Genomic DNA, 16,144 nt, shown 5'->3' on the forward strand with positions numbered 1-16,144 from the left:
GCTATTATATTTATTTATCAATTGAACAAGTTTGCCTTTAAATTATTTTCTATAACATCACTGTTTTATTAGAGCCCATTCACACTTTACACATAATTATAATGGTTGTGCGTGGTATCAATTTTTAGATAGACCAAATTAATTTCCTGTAATTTAAATGATGCCTTGTTGCACTGTTTTTTTTCTGTTACTTTGATATGGCTGTTATATTTTGCCGTAAATTGAACACATTTGACCTTTTTCTTTAACCTCATACTGCCATTTTATTAGAGCCTGTTCAGATTTGTGTAAATCTTTAGTCCCCAGAGTAATTTAGGTTACAAATGTAATTGCATTTAAAGTGCGAACACAGCTTTAGTTAATGAAGTGAAATAATACCTTGTTCTGCTGCCACCATGAGGTCTTCTTTCAAGAAGCCTGGTATTTCATTCCTCACAGCATCCTTAGCAGGGATAGTGGTCAATGTAGCGTCACCAATAAGAAGGGTGAATCTACGCTGTGCTTGGGCTATCAAGGTAGCGGCACATACAGCCTGCCATGCCGCGTGCGATTCTTTCGTTCTCTCTCGTTCCCGTTCCTTCTCAATTGTTTCTTGTTTGCTGACCTTTTTATTTGATTTCTTAGCAGATGAAGATGGCTGTGAAATTTATTTACAAAGGAATTACATTTTCAAATAATCTTAAAAGGTTGACTATGATAATATTATGAATTCTCCACATGCTATTAATTTAGGTCTGGACAATGTTGAGATAACATTGTGAACTAAAACACAAAACAGGATTTAATTGTTTGGAAAAAGGAAGCTTAACCTAAAGCTCTGTCTACACTATCAAACTTTGTGACAAAAAAATGCGATGTGCTCAAATATGGTAGTGATATGACATCAGCATGTCCATATATACAAGTTTGATAGTGTAGACAGAGCTTAATGTTCTATCACAATTTAGTGTTTTCTGTTTAGATGATGGAAAAAGAAACATAAAAAGTATGAGAACATTATGTTTTGTGTAGTTTTACTTTAAATTCAAGGTCGCATTGGGTTGAGGATAAGTTGTATTTTTACCTTAGCTTGTTGTGACATTGTAGTAGGCCGCATTGGGTTGAGGATAAGTTGTATTTTTACCTTAGCTTGTTGTGACATTGTAGTAGGTCGCATTGGGTTGAGGATAAGTTGTATTTTTACCTTAGCTTGTTGTGACATTGTAGTAGGCCGCATTGGGTTGAGGATAAGTTGTATTTTTACCTTAGCTTGTTGTGACATTGTAGTAGGTCGCATTGGGTTGAGGATAAGTTGTATTTTTACCTTAGCTTGTTGTGACATTGTAGTAGGCCGCATTGGGTTGAGGATAAGTTGTATTTTTACCTTAGCTTGTTGTGACATTGTAGTAGGCCGCATTGGGTTGAGGATAAGTTGTATTTTTACCTTAGCTTGTTGTGACATTGTAGTAGGCCGCATTGGGTTGAGGATAAGTTGTATTTTTACCTTAGCTTGTTGTGACATTGTAGTAGGTCGCATTGGGTTGAGGATAAGTTGTATTTTTACCTTAGCTTGTTGTGACATTGTAGTAGGCCGCATTGGGTTGAGGATAAGTTGTATTTTTACCTTAGCTTGTTGTGACATTGTAGTAGGTCGCATTGGGTTGAGGATAAGTTGTATTTTTACCTTAGCTTGTTGTGACATTGTAGTAGGCCGCATTGGGTTGAGGATAAGTTGTATTTTTACCTTAGCTTGTTGTGACATTGTAGTAGGCCGCATTGGCTTGAGGATAAGTTGTATTTTTACCTTAGCTTGTTGTGACATTGTAGTAGGCCGCATTGGGTTGAGGATAAGTTGTATTTTTACCTTAGCTTGTTGTGACATTGTAGTAGGCCGCATTGGGTTGAGGATAAGTTGTATTTTTACCTTAGCTTGTTGTGACATTGTAGTAGGCCGCATTGGGTTGAGGATAAGTTGTATTTTTACCTTAGCTTGTTGTGACATTGTAGTAGGTCGCATTGGGTTGAGGATAAGTTGTATTTTTACCTTAGCTTGTTGTGACATTGTAGTAGGCCGCATTGGGTTGAGGATAAGTTGTATTTTTACCTTAGCTTGTTGTGACATTGTAGTAGGCCGCATTGGGTTGAGGATAAGTTGTATTTTTACCTTAGCTTGTTGTGACATTGTAGTAGGCCGCATTGGGTTGAGGATAAGTTGTATTTTTACCTTAGCTTGTTGTGACATTGTAGTAGGTCGCATTGGGTTGAGGATAAGTTGTATTTTTACCTTAGCTTGTTGTGACATTGTAGTAGGCCGCATTGGGTTGAGGATAAGTTGTATTTTTACCTTAGCTTGTTGTGACATTGTAGTAGGTCGCATTGGGTTGAGGATAAGTTGTATTTTTACCTTAGCTTGTTGTGACATTGTAGTAGGCCGCATTGGGTTGAGGATAAGTTGTATTTTTACCTTAGCTTGTTGTGACATTGTAGTAGGCCGCATTGGGTTGAGGATAAGTTGTATTTTTACCTTAGCTTGTTGTGACATTGTAGTAGGTCGCATTGGGTTGAGGATAAGTTGTATTTTTACCTTAGCTTGTTGTGACATTGTAGTAGGCCGCATTGGGTTGAGGATAAGTTGTATTTTTACCTTAGCTTGTTGTGACATTGTAGTAGGTCGCATTGGGTTGAGGATAAGTTGTATTTTTACCTTAGCTTGTTGTGACATTGTAGTAGGCCGCATTGGGTTGAGGATAAGTTGTATTTTTACCTTAGCTTGTTGTGACATTGTAGTAGGCCGCATTGGCTTGAGGATAAGTTGTATTTTTACCTTAGCTTGTTGTGACATTGTAGTAGGCCGCATTGGGTTGAGGATAAGTTGTATTTTTACCTTAGCTTGTTGTGACATTGTAGTAGGCCGCATTGGGTTGAGGATAAGTTGTATTTTTACCTTAGCTTGTTGTGACATTGTAGTAGGCCCATCGTCAGCTTTGACAGGCATGTTCAGTATGTTACTTCCTTTTAAATAAGCCTCTGCTATCTCAAGATAGGCTTCTTTTATTAATCTATAAAAAAGATGTGAGTTATTTTATTTGTCTTGTTAAAAACTACTATGCAACTCATAGTGTAAATGAATGACACGTATTTTGATATTAAGGAGCTTTCGTTTTTGCAACGACCAAACGTCACATTAATTCATTGTGCGCATGCGGATATATTATGAGGTGTTTCCTCGCTCCTCACCTGTTTGATGGTTTTCAGGCGAACACCGACTACACATCGATTGACCTGATCTAGGGCGGTCATTGGACATTGCAAATTGAACGCTCCCTATTGATTGGTTTAATATTGTTTAAAGGTTTGCATGGCAACACTAGTAAAGTTAGTTTCCAAAAGGAAATCAAATGTGATTTCTCTATTAATTCAATAAAGCAAAATAATCATTAAATTATTAGGTTGAATCACAGAGACCTCCATGGTTAAAAACAAGACAGCTAGAACATCCTGTTTTTCCAGCACATTCAAATTTATTCTTTTGTTTCACTCAAAATTGACTTTGTTTTTTATTTTAATTAAACTCAAATAACCTTAGTCATTAGGTAATTATTGGTGACACACTTTAAATTTTGCTTTGATTGTTTTTGTTCTATTTTTGCGACCTTTACTTTATTAAACATTATTGAATAAAAGTACTCAGAGTGTAGTGGAGGAATAAGATCACTAAAAACCAACTCGGGAGAAAATTAAACATGTTTAAAGTTCTCGCGATGACCTAAAAACTACACCCTACGCTATCTCAAGATAACTCGTCCAGTCGGGATTCAACTCAGACAGCACCGACGGGCAAAGGCGTTTCGACGAGCCTCGTAGTACATCGCTGTCTGAGTTGCCCTTTAGTGAATTGACTTACTGAAGATCATGGTTGGAAGTAAAGCTGGTTGAGATGGCTTGGATGAGTGTATCAACAACAGATCTACATGAACACAATCCACATTTGAACAGTTGCTGTTCTACTTTACCTGGAATGAGAGACAATCAAACTATGTTATACCAATCTAACCACAGGATGCTGAACTCCAAAGATCAAAGGGTTTATCTGTGGCAGTGACATGATCAAACCCCTTAATAGACACCGTGCACCGCAGAGAATATGTACATTGTACAGTACTGTTGGTATTTGTCGCAGGCAGACATAAGATAAAAGGACTGTTGTGATCTTGGCAAGACAAGCTCAGTGTCCTGTTGTTAGATTGCCTTGGTATACAATACAAGACACACAGACAAAGTGCCAGGGTGGTACCTGGGAACAGACAAAGTACCAGGGTGGTACCTGGGAACAGACAAAGTGCCAGGGTGGTACCTGGGAACAGACAAAGTGCCAGGGTGGTACCTGGGAACAGACAAAGTGCCAGGGTGGTACCTGGGAAAGCCTTTTAAACCCCCAAAAGTGCATTTATATCCTATGGGTCTCAATGTACGCCTTTAACAGATAATTTAAATTCAATAAAAAGCTGAATAAAATAGAAAATCTATAACAACAATATAGTATACAATACAGTATAGTATATAATTGTTGCATTTGTATTTTATCCATTTTTTATGACACTATTCTCATGCTAGTGTCTTTTTGGTGCTTGTATTTGTTATCCATGACAAGCAAGACACCTTTCGAGCCAGCGTTTGACAAAATAAATTAAATAAATATAAATAAAGTAACATACCAAAGTTAAGGAGTATTTCTGCTTGTAAGGTTGGGTTTGTACGAACGCACAGTTTGCTGAGTGACAAAGCACTTGCTAACACGTCACCACTTAAGCGCCACATATTAGTTGACTCCAATTCATTCCTATCACGAGAAACAACAAACAAAAGAATTTTATGTTAAGGTTAATCATGAGGAATTTTGTTTTATCTTGTGTGGTGGGTTTGTCCCAATTCTCTGTTATAAATATGTATAGGTACATTTATTAAGTATTTAAGAGCATCTGAGGAAACATAATGTACATTCCTATTAACAATATTTATGACACTAGTCCAAACACCTACCTTAAGCTAGCCTCCCTTGCCAGGGTATGACCAATCCTCATTTTCAGTTTCACCAATAGCAGAATATGTGGTAGGTGGATGTTCTGGAACGGGAAGGCTAGGCTTGATAATGATGGCTGTACATTGTGTATCTCAATACACTCTCCAAGATACTTCAGCTGAAACAAAAATAAAACGATTGAAAACATATTATTGTGAGGTGTACTACAAGGTTCTTTTTAATAACCATTCGATTAATTATTAAATACCATATTGCCAACAATAAATAACAATTAAGGAAACAAGCCTGTTTAAACTGTTAAGTCCAATTTACACAGACAAGCGGTAACGGTAAGCAGAAAACCTTGTGCTTGTCCCACGTAGAATCTTTATTCATCGTGAGCTGGTTTCCACTCAACCGTTCATCCACGTGTAAATTTCAATTACAGGATAAAAAATAAAATGAAGTTATCATGTGAGGGGAGGGTCATATAAGAGAGAAAGAGAAAAGTTTGACCCACCCCAAGATATAACATTAAATACGAATTCATAGGAAATAACACAGAGTCTACATTTTTATTTTTCGTTTTCCGTTACCACTTCGCCTGTGTAAATTGGCCTTTGGTCAGTTTTTTTTTAATAACCGCACTAAGTATTACTAACCTGCTGTAGTAGCTTATGTTGCACTGCACAGTAACTCTGCAGTGTAGTCTGCACAGCTGATGACATGTTTTCATCTTCTGGGATGACTAAAGCCTCCAAATCAGTTAGATGCGTTCTTGCAAGGCACAACAAAAGAGAGGCTTCTGGAGAGAGTGTGTGCAGGTCATTCAGTAGGTCTATCACCTCCTGCAAACGAACATGTTATTAAGAAGACAGTGTAAAGGTTATAGAGGGTCAACTACAACACAGTCACAGCTCAACAACAATAGGGGACCAACAAATATGGCTGCACCAAATCGGCCAATCAGGTTGAAGTTATAGCATATGGTTCAGACAAAAACCAACTAATTTTTCTAATACTTTACACATCTTAATATTGTATTGTTTTTGTATGTATTTTTATCGTGTTTTTTAACCTTGGAATACAAATTACTATGTATTTGACAATATATTTGAAATTTAACTTGGTAATTATTATTTTAGTATACTGTTATTAAAGGCTTGTATTAAAAAAACTACCTTCAATGTTTCCTTGACATCCGACAGTGATCGGCCTTCTTGCAGGTCCAAGAGGGCGCCCTGCATCAGAAACTCTGCTTGCAGTTCAATGTCTCCGCATGCCTCGGCTTCTGTAAGTCCTTGCATACAATGATCTCTGCATTCACTTAACTCCAGTTTGTTACAATCAACATCTGAAAGAAAAAGCATATTTCTTACTTTTATACTCCATTGGCTCTCAAGCAAGCAGTTACACTTCATATTTTAAATAACTATAAGACTTCCATCTTCCATTAAATTATTCACGATAAAGAATTATAATGAATACTTATTGGACAAATACTTTGGTTATTAGTAGTCTCTTCGTATTGTTTCCTTTTACGTTAGTAATTATGCTATTATTCCTTTATGAAAGCGCTACTAGTGGATGTTTTGATTGGATATTTCATCATAACTTTCCAAGTCAAGTATAGGTATGACATGGCATGTGTGCCAAAATTTTAAACATTAAGCCAAATGTAGAGTAACTGCTCACCTGATATGCGCCCCATACCCTTCACGCCAGTCATCAGGTTCTTCACAAGCATCAGCCTGCTATTTAACCACAGCCTGCCATCAAGGCGTGCCCGACTTTGAGAGTTCTGGTACTGGAAGTGACTAGACTGGATATCCTCATTGTCATCATCAAGGGAGTACAAAGATAGTGGCGGTATATGCTGTCGACTACCTTTCATTGATGAAGTTCTGTAAAATGAATGACAGAAAGTTCTGTAAAATGAGTGACAGAAAGTACTGTAAAATGAGTGACAGAAAGTACTGTAAAATGAATGACAGAAAGTACTGTAAAATGAATGACAGAAAGTTCTGTAAAATGAATGACAGAAAGTACTGTAAAATGAATGACAGAAAGTACTGTAAAATGAGTGACAGAAAGTACTGTAAAATGAGTGACAGAAAGTACTGTAAAATGAATGACAGAAAGTTCTGTAAAATGAATGACAGAAAGTTCTGTAAAATGAATGACAGAAAGTACTGTAAAATGAATGACAGAAAGTTCTGTAAAATGAATGACAGAAAGTTCTGTAAAATGAATGACAGAAAGTTCTGTAAAATGAATGACAGAAAGTTCTGTAAAATGAGCGACAGAAAGTTCTGTAAAATGAGTGACAGAAAGTTCGGTAAAATGAGTTATGTTGACTTTTAAAATAAATGTTACATAAACTATATCATCCAATTTTAAAAAATTGTTTTTATTTCATACACATCCAAAAGTGAGCAACACAATGGATAACTATTTTATAATTTATCATGCTCATTTGAGGCATAAGGAGTGGAGAAAGAGTTGTGAGTACTCCTGTTGCAACTAAACCCTGAACGTTGGGATTGGAAGGCAAGCATGTTTACCACCAAGCTACAGCTTGATAGTTGTATTATTTACCTGAAAGATGTGGTTGTCTTCTTTGTAGGTATTTCTTTGAAGAGTGAGCTTGATTGTATTGCCAGCATAGCAGAGGCAACTATGGAAGCCGATTTGGATGCTAGTTGATGTTGGCAGTAAATAAACCCCAACTCTAGCTTACCAAGAATCACTAACTCTAACTCAGATGCATGTAGAGATTCCGTACCTAAAGATAATATTAATTTTCATTGTGAGTCATTGCTTATTGATGAATGTCTAGTAACAACAATTTATAACAAAAACTGATAATAATAATTTGATCCTAATATGGATAATAATAATCTATTTTGTAAACCTTTTTCTTCCATGCAGTCTACCAAGATGTGGAGAAACCGCTCAGCAGTACTCAACAGTACTCCCTGTGAAGACATAGAAACACAACGTTTAAACAAAATGTGTAACGCAGGAGGTATAGGCCCCTGGTTTACACTCTTTGGAGGCCCTCTAACATTGGGGCTGCTCATGCTCTGGGGCCCCTGGGTTTAGCCAGTGAGCACTCATAGCCGTTACTTAATTAAATTGAATTGGATTTTAATTGTAATACAAAATTAAATTTATTGACACTAGAAAAGACTAACCTTGATTTTTTCTAAACTTGGTGAATTTTTTCCCAATGAAAACCTTCCATTGTCATTGCGTACCTTTACACTTTCGACAGACACCTCATCCACGGAAGAAGTAGCTAGATAAATTAAAAAACGTAAGCAAAAGTTTTAAATTTTGCCACATGGATTGGATGAAAGGAGTAATGATTTGATTCAGCTGTCCTTGGGTAAACTAGATATTATTTCTTTATACTGGGTAGCCTCTTCAGTCAGAAAATGTTCTGCCAGAGGGTCCAGTTAGTGGGTGTGTGAGCGGTTAAAGGCAGGGACAACGCAATCTATAGCCATAAAATCGGCACAGGTTCAAGACACTCCTCGACCAGTAGTTCTGGTGGTAAAAGAACCTAAAATTTATGGTGTACAGATCTGACACACCTATAGATCACAGGTCATTCACACTCATTCAAAGTTTCATTCTAGCAAACTAAGTATTCTCACCTAATGCATCCTCAATGGTAAGTCTTGGTGTTATTATAATCTTGGCGTCTCTTTCAGCTTTACGAGATAACACAGATGTCTGCACTTTACAAATGCTGCTCCCTGCAGCGCTGCTTGTTTTCCTTGTTTCTTTCGCAACATCAGGTATACTGTAAACACAAATGAATAATGACAGGGAGGATCAATTCAACATTGCTAATGGAGGAGTCAACCAAGGCAATTATGCAAAGATAGGAACTTGTGCAACAGTTCTTTGATCTTATGTCTGGCCTCGACAAACACCACAGAACTGTACTATAATCTTATTACTGTTTCATATATATATAAGGCAATCTAACAGCAGGACACTGAGCTCGCCTTGCCAATATACGAACTCATAACAGTCCTTTGTCCATAATATTTAATAATATATACTTACACAGCTTCTTCTCTTGATGGTAGAACAGGAATAGTATCAGCAAGGACAATCATGAGGTGTGATTGGGCTAGTGACAAGTGGCATGTAAGATGAGGACCGTATAACGTGGCCAACGATGGCGACAAACGTTTCTCCACCAAAGTATTCAGTATCTACAAAACATAAATATACATGAGTCAGTCAACAATGCTTTCCTTATAATGAGTGGAGTTGTGGCTTGTTGACAGTTGACAATAAACTATACCTTTAGGTTGATGGCATCTGTAACTGGCTTTGCTGTGTTAAATTTCAAGGTTGTCTGAAAACAAAAAATAGAATATTACACCATTTGAATCAACTATCCTCTTTAGTTGTGTGTAATACTTGTACTAGAGTCAACTCTCCCAATACCAGACACCTTTGGGCTGGCCAAATATGTCTGGTTTTCTGGAAAATCTAGTATTCGAAATGTGAACCTTTTGGACCTCGAGAAAAGTCTGGTTTTGGGAGAGTTTTGGGTTTTCAGAGAGTTGACTATACTAATATTTTATAAATTAAATAATAAGAATAAAAAGTGGTTTTATTTACCATTGTAGTTGAAACGAGTCTAAAGTTACTATCAGCCGTTTGAGGAAGGCGTTCACCATTTAGAATCCAAGCAAGGACAGTTAGTGCTTCTGTAAACAGCCCAAGATCTGTCAATATTCTCATCTGAAAATAAATTATAATATGAAGATTATTTGTTGTTCACATAAATATCTTGCGTGTGAGTGGCCGAGCGGTTAAGACAGTGGAACAGTAAATACGTAGCCATAACATCGGCAAGGGTTTGAGCCTCACTCGCTCCATGGTTCTACTGGAAGAATGAGTCTTCTCGGATAAGGACTATAAACCGTAGGTCCGGTGTACACATTCACACACACACACTCATGTGCACTATAAAGAACCTAGTATATCTTTCGAGACGAGTAGGGGTACTAGTACATCACAGTCACTGATACATGACAGAGCCGTCTGGAAGACCAGTCTTCGACTGAAGAGGTTACCCAGTAAAACTAAATAATACAAAACAAAACATCTTTTTTGTTAATAGTATATATTGCCAAATGCTACCTTTAGAATTCTGCCGTCAATTGCACGTTGAAGATCACGGCAGATGAACGTGGTGAAATAGTTGTACAACGTAAGGAGAGGCAGAACCTTATAAAACAAAAATAATAATAAAAAGGGAGAACTGGGGAGAGATAAGAGCGGACAAAAGACAACTAGCTGATTTCCAATGTAAAATAAAGGTTTAAAAATATTGGTAAGTTTAGTTGTTAGCAGTGATGATAAAGTCACATCTTATATGCTTTTATTTATTTATTTATTTCTTTCAGTGATACATAAAAAGGGAGCACTGAGGAGACAAGAGCTGTCAAAGACAACTATCGCAAATAAAGAATGTGACTCTCCAACTTATTGTACAATATATGGAACAAAAAAGAAGTGACATAATTTATCCAAAGATATACCTACCAGTAGATTGTGTCTCCCCCGAAACAATTCTTCAGTGACCCATCTCAAAGATGACACCAGAGTTCTTGCCTCGCATCGGAACCGGTCAGACAGAAGGTCAACACCTGGAACAAGGTACTGCACCTCGCAGCCTTCACCGATGTCATAGAGGGCGTAGTCACGATCAGCGGTGGGATGCGGGAGTGAGGTACGAAAGATGGCCTTGAACAGGTAGGCTGATAAAAAACAGCTTTCCATGCGTAGCCCCAAGTCAGATGTTAAAATATATCTATTGAAATAAATTAATATTAGTAAACGTATCTCCAGAATTAGAAAGACATTTTAGCATTGGTTTATATACCATTTAAAGAGTGCTCAAGGCGCGTAAATAAAATGAAATTCAATATACAATATCTGGCTTAACAATACGCAATGTTTTTGGAAGAACAGAACTCCACCACCAATACTCACTGAGCAATCTTAGACGCCAGAATGGCACCAAGAAGACATCCCCACATGCCGCATCTCTGTAACAGCTGAGTGCTGATGTCATCTTCACTGTTCTTGCCAAGGACTTGACGCCACGTGCTGAGTGTGTCAGAGGTCAGCAAAATCAGGTCTAGCCCCTCTGACCACCACTTGTACGCAGCTCTGAAAAGATATATATCAAATTATAAACTAAATGATATATATAATAATATGATAAATAAGTAACAGTTATCGAACTGTAGTTCATAATTTTATTTTAGTTGTTAAAAGAGTGGGGGATGCGCACAAAATACAATTTCTTGGATACGTTCCTGTGATCTTCAACTTGTCTTGAGTGAGCTTGGTGGTAGATAATCATGCAAAACTGCATTCATAACTCCTTAAAGCTCTGCCTACACTATCAAACTAGTTTAAAAAAAGTGTGATGTACCCAAATATGGTAATAATATGACATCATCGTATCCATATATGGGCACATCACATAAAGTTTGATAGTGTAGACAGAGCTTTAGATAGTAAAACACACATGACTCACCTGCTATTGCCAGCATGATAGTAAAGGTTCCCTAGTTCATGACTTCCCTGAGCTGCCAAATCCTTGTGTTTTCTTGATAGTAGCATTTCTGTGAAGAAGTGAAAAAGAATATGGCTTGAATTGGTTTTTTTAGTTTACCTCAAGCTCTGTCTACACTATCAAACTTTGATAAAAAAAGTATGATGTACCTAAATATGGTGGTGATATGCCCAAATATGGTAGTGACATGACATCATCATGTCCATATTATGGCCACATCACATTTTATTTTCACATAAAATTTGATAATGTCGATAGCGCTTTTTTCAATGACACATGTAACAAAAACGAACCCTACCTATTGTTTTAGTATACGATGACATGACAACAGCAAGCTGTGACCGAGGCAGAGCTGGGGTTTGAATCTCACTCATGCTTGTGAACTCTGAGTTCTTAAGGTCAGGGGGCACATCTCCTTGTGTGTTGTCATCTGTCTCAGTGAAGTCTACATGACTTTGTCGACTTGTGCTAGAGCCTGAAGGAAAATTATCGGGGATGAATTAGCATGTAGTTGAAAAGTAACATCTGAGTCCACAGTTCATAGAGACTATTTGTATTATGCGTTATACAAATTTAAAACCATTAATGATAAATGGTGAATAGGGAGAGCCTAAATGAAAAAGGAAAATCATATGAGATGAATTAGTAAACAATGAGAAATGGTCATGAGGTAATTTCCGATTGATTGTAATCAAAACAGTACTGGGTTTGTTCTACTATCGTTCCTGCTCCCAAAAGTCATCAGGAATGAATTAATATACAATGATAAATGGGGAATATTTCTATAAGTCGAAAGCTGAAAGGAGTCCGGGTTTTGAATAGAACATTATTCACCAGTGTATTTACAAAGCAGAGCATGCAATAGTACATTCAGAAGTTATAATTTGAGAAAATAATGCATGACAGGTGATCAAATCAACCATTCAAATGGCAAGAACACATATTCAGATCACTGGACATCAATCAGAACATTTCTTTTTCTAACAGTACCCAGAATAACCTAGTACATCTTTCAAGACGAGTAGAGGGTTACCCCAGTGTACTAGTACACACACACACACACAGCCACTGTCACACACAACCACTGATCATAACTGGGCCCTCTAGGAGAACAGTCTTTGACTGAAGAGGTCATCCAGTATAAAGAAATAACAACAAAAATAATAATAACAAATCTTGTTGAGTTATTGTAACATTAAATAAACTTACATATCTGCTGTCCAGCTAAGTACAGAACAAGAAGCTTCCTAGAGTGTTGCAGCGCCCTTGATGTGTAGTAACAAGTATCAAGTGCTTGGCGGAAGTTCTGAAGACTGTCAGTGACATCTAAAGGAACACACACCAGCTTCATAGCATCACGGGCACCTGCAAAATATAATACAAGTTGACTTCTTTAACAAGGTAGAAACTTCAACAATAAGACTAATAATCAACCATTTCTCTTTGATGGCTGGATGGCTATGGATTGGTCCATAATAAATAAGCATACATACCTCCATAGACATTGTGCCCCTCAGGGTCTATTCTACCCCCCATGTCTAATGGTTCCAACTCCCTATCCTGCATATTGCTTATAACATACGTACCTCCATAGACATTGTGCCCCTCAGGGTCTATTCTACCCCCCATGTCTAATGGTTCCAACTCCCTATCCTGCATACTGCTTATAACATACGTACCTCCATAGACATTGTGCCCCTCAGGGTCTATTCTACCTCCCATGTCTAATGGCTCCAACTCTCTATCCTGCATACTGCTTATAACATACGTACCTCCATAGACATTGTGCCCCTCAGGGTCTATTCTACCCCCCATGTCTAATGGTTCCAACTCCCTATCCTGCATACTGCTTATAACATACGTACCTCCATAGACATTGTGCCCCTCAGGGTCTATTCTACCACCCATGTCTAATGGTTCCAACTCCCTATCCTGCATACTGCTTATCAGATGTACGTTCATATAGTTTTTGACTGTGATAGGTTCACCAGTGATTTCATCAGGAAACTTAAAAGCATTCTGAGGGGGTTCTGGTCCGCCATATGCCTTGACCCTTGACCTCAGTTTCTGCTGGGCTTGACAGATCAACGGCCCAACCTGTTCTGAATATCGTTCACTGTAACATATAAATAAATGAGTTTTATTATCAGAATTTTCTAATGTCTCTTCTGTTTCCGTATTGCTGAAAATACATCCAAACATAAAGAGTGATATTTCAACATGATTTACACCATTTCCACACCTATATAGATTAATCTTACTCTATTGTATTTTTTAGCCACTTTTATCAGAGAATGTTTTGGTGCAATTTTTCTGTGTATTTTAACTGTTTTATTTATGTTATGCCAGTTTTCAAAACAAATTTCTGTTCATTATTGAATGGACTAATAACTATGAATACTGTTTTTCGAGACTCTTTTTTCACTTACTTTGTGAGAACATTAAATCTCATAGCCAAGTCAGCAAGTCGCTCCCATTGCTGCTCATAATACAGCATTTCCAGCACTCTCAGAACGATACGTCGGATCCAGTGCTTGTCTACCATACTGCAATCGTCCATGTACTTCTCAAATTTCAAGCTAGCGCCCCCAAGTTCATCGGTCACTGTCCCCATCAGGTCACTATTCACCATATCTTTCATACTTTTCTTGGACTAAGGAGAAATAAAAGATATTAATATTAGAAAAGAAATAGTATTAATGTTGTAACATAATGGAAATAAATGAAAATGTAAATATCTTATTTTATTTCTTCCTTTTATTAAGTGCTATTTACATAGTGCTTGACACATTATTAAGTACATAATAAGTAAGTAAGATATTTTGTGTTTTTTTGTACTTTTCTTTTCAAACAAAAAAATCCACTTTCCAAGTGTACTGCAAAGGTCTCTAAAAAACTTGCAACCACCTAAACCATAACAAACGTACTGTACCTTGGAGCGGCTGTCATTTTGCAGTACATTCAACATGTCCAAGTGTACCACAAAGGTCTCTAAAAACATCGCAACCACCTATCATTTAAAGCATAACAAACTAACTGTACCTTTGAGCGGCTGTCATTTTGCAGTACATTCAACATGTCCAGAATGCAGTCAGCAGCCACAAAGAATGGCTGACAGACGATAGATCTGATGGCTTCAACAGAGAAGATCCCGGAGGAGTACCCACCAGCGAAGCTATACAGAAGGGCAGTGTGAGCACAGTTCCACATGGCTCGGGCGGCATTCTGTAACAAAGTCCAATGCTGTCCTCTATGGGCTAACACCTGGACGGAAAAAAAGAAGGTTTTTAATTGAGTTGAGTGGTCGAGCGGTTAAGGCAGGGGGGCTGCAAACGGTGCAAACTATACAATCAGCACAGGTTCAAGACACTCGACTATAGTTCTGGTGGAAGAACAAGTCTTAAAACTGGAGGTCTAATGTACACATGTGGCTCATGTGCACTTTAAAGTACATATTTCGAAAGAGTAGGGGGTTAACCTGGTGTGCTGGTCCATTCAGCCCATGTCGTTGTGAAAAAACGAAAGAAATTGTCTTTGACCTTTTAATATTAAACTTACAACTGCCCTCTTGAGGTTGTTGAAAGCCTTGTTTAAATCATTTGTGAGAGCCTGCAGTGAGACAGCATTATATTCCTGATGATTATGATGTCTCTCTTGTCTACCAGGCCTGTCTACTTCAGTTGACCGATAAGTTGGTACACTGTCTGACTGTTTATCATCAGGAGGGGGTGGTAGCTTCTTCAACTTTCCACCTGAAAATAATGTTAACAAGGTTAAAGGTCAACTATGTCAGAATGCCTTGCCTGACATTCATAGCTCTAGAGGTTGTAGGTTGAAAACAGCATTTTTTTCACAAATACTCTCAAATTTAAAGGTTTTTTTATTTTATATATATAATTATTTGTTGTTTTGGCAAAAAATCTGACTTGATATCCAGACACAACAATAAGTTTATTTAGCATAATTTATTTGTACATTATTACAGTCAACTCTCCAAATACCGAACTTCCTGAAAACTGAAAACTTTCCCAAAACTAGCCTCTTCTTGAGGTCAAAATTGATTTTTATAATTTAAAGCAACCAAAAAGTGTCTGGTATTGGGAGAGTTGACTATATACTACTTTTTGAATAATAATAATACTGTTCAATTTATATAGCACAAAATACAGGGCGCCTCTAAGAGCTGAACAATCAAAATGTAAAAAGCACAAAATTAACTAATTAGATATATTAGATAATTCTAATACAACATACCGACAGTAGCGGCAGCTGCCACTTCAATAGCTGACTGATGAACTCTCAACCCTTGCTTTCCTATGTTGATTTGGTGTAGCTTCTTAATTATAGCATCATTAGCGCCCTCTCTTGTATCGTCCTGACGTGTAACGGCTCTAGAGGGACCACCATCCCAGCCTACCACTAGAGTTCCTGACGTCTCAAATGTGATCCATTCATTGTCAATGTAAGAGGACCTATTAAAACAAATTTGGATAATTAAAACTAAAACATAAATTGAATTGAAAAGT

The 16,144-nt window shown here is 37.4% G+C and overlaps 1 protein-coding gene across 1 annotated transcript in view; it reads right to left on the minus strand.

Annotated features, from left to right (window-relative positions):
- Positions 1–16,144, minus strand: part of LOC144855204 (cilia- and flagella-associated protein 54-like) — a 35,643-nt gene that overhangs the window by 3,864 nt on the left and 15,635 nt on the right. The window contains exons 31-56 of the mRNA XM_078713015.1: positions 15,873–16,090; positions 15,177–15,370; positions 14,661–14,882; positions 14,048–14,271; positions 13,484–13,734; positions 12,828–12,983; positions 11,917–12,093; positions 11,580–11,667; positions 11,027–11,206; positions 10,577–10,844; positions 10,172–10,258; positions 9,647–9,769; positions 9,324–9,377; positions 9,080–9,231; positions 8,662–8,810; positions 8,197–8,300; positions 7,914–7,977; positions 7,598–7,784; positions 6,695–6,903; positions 6,181–6,353; positions 5,662–5,847; positions 5,020–5,177; positions 4,695–4,819; positions 3,884–3,992; positions 2,924–3,038; positions 379–637 (exon numbers count right to left, since the gene is read on the minus strand). Coding sequence (XP_078569141.1) covers positions 379–637; positions 2,924–3,038; positions 3,884–3,992; positions 4,695–4,819; positions 5,020–5,177; positions 5,662–5,847; positions 6,181–6,353; positions 6,695–6,903; positions 7,598–7,784; positions 7,914–7,977; positions 8,197–8,300; positions 8,662–8,810; positions 9,080–9,231; positions 9,324–9,377; positions 9,647–9,769; positions 10,172–10,258; positions 10,577–10,844; positions 11,027–11,206; positions 11,580–11,667; positions 11,917–12,093; positions 12,828–12,983; positions 13,484–13,734; positions 14,048–14,271; positions 14,661–14,882; positions 15,177–15,370; positions 15,873–16,090 — 4,232 coding nt within the window. The remainder of the gene's footprint in view (positions 1–378; positions 638–2,923; positions 3,039–3,883; positions 3,993–4,694; positions 4,820–5,019; positions 5,178–5,661; positions 5,848–6,180; positions 6,354–6,694; positions 6,904–7,597; positions 7,785–7,913; positions 7,978–8,196; positions 8,301–8,661; positions 8,811–9,079; positions 9,232–9,323; positions 9,378–9,646; positions 9,770–10,171; positions 10,259–10,576; positions 10,845–11,026; positions 11,207–11,579; positions 11,668–11,916; positions 12,094–12,827; positions 12,984–13,483; positions 13,735–14,047; positions 14,272–14,660; positions 14,883–15,176; positions 15,371–15,872; positions 16,091–16,144) is intronic.

Source organism: Antedon bifida, chromosome 11 (genome assembly GCF_963402885.1).
Source record: "Antedon bifida chromosome 11, ecAntBifi1.1, whole genome shotgun sequence".
Classification (NCBI taxonomy): domain Eukaryota; kingdom Metazoa; phylum Echinodermata; class Crinoidea; order Comatulida; family Antedonidae; genus Antedon; species Antedon bifida.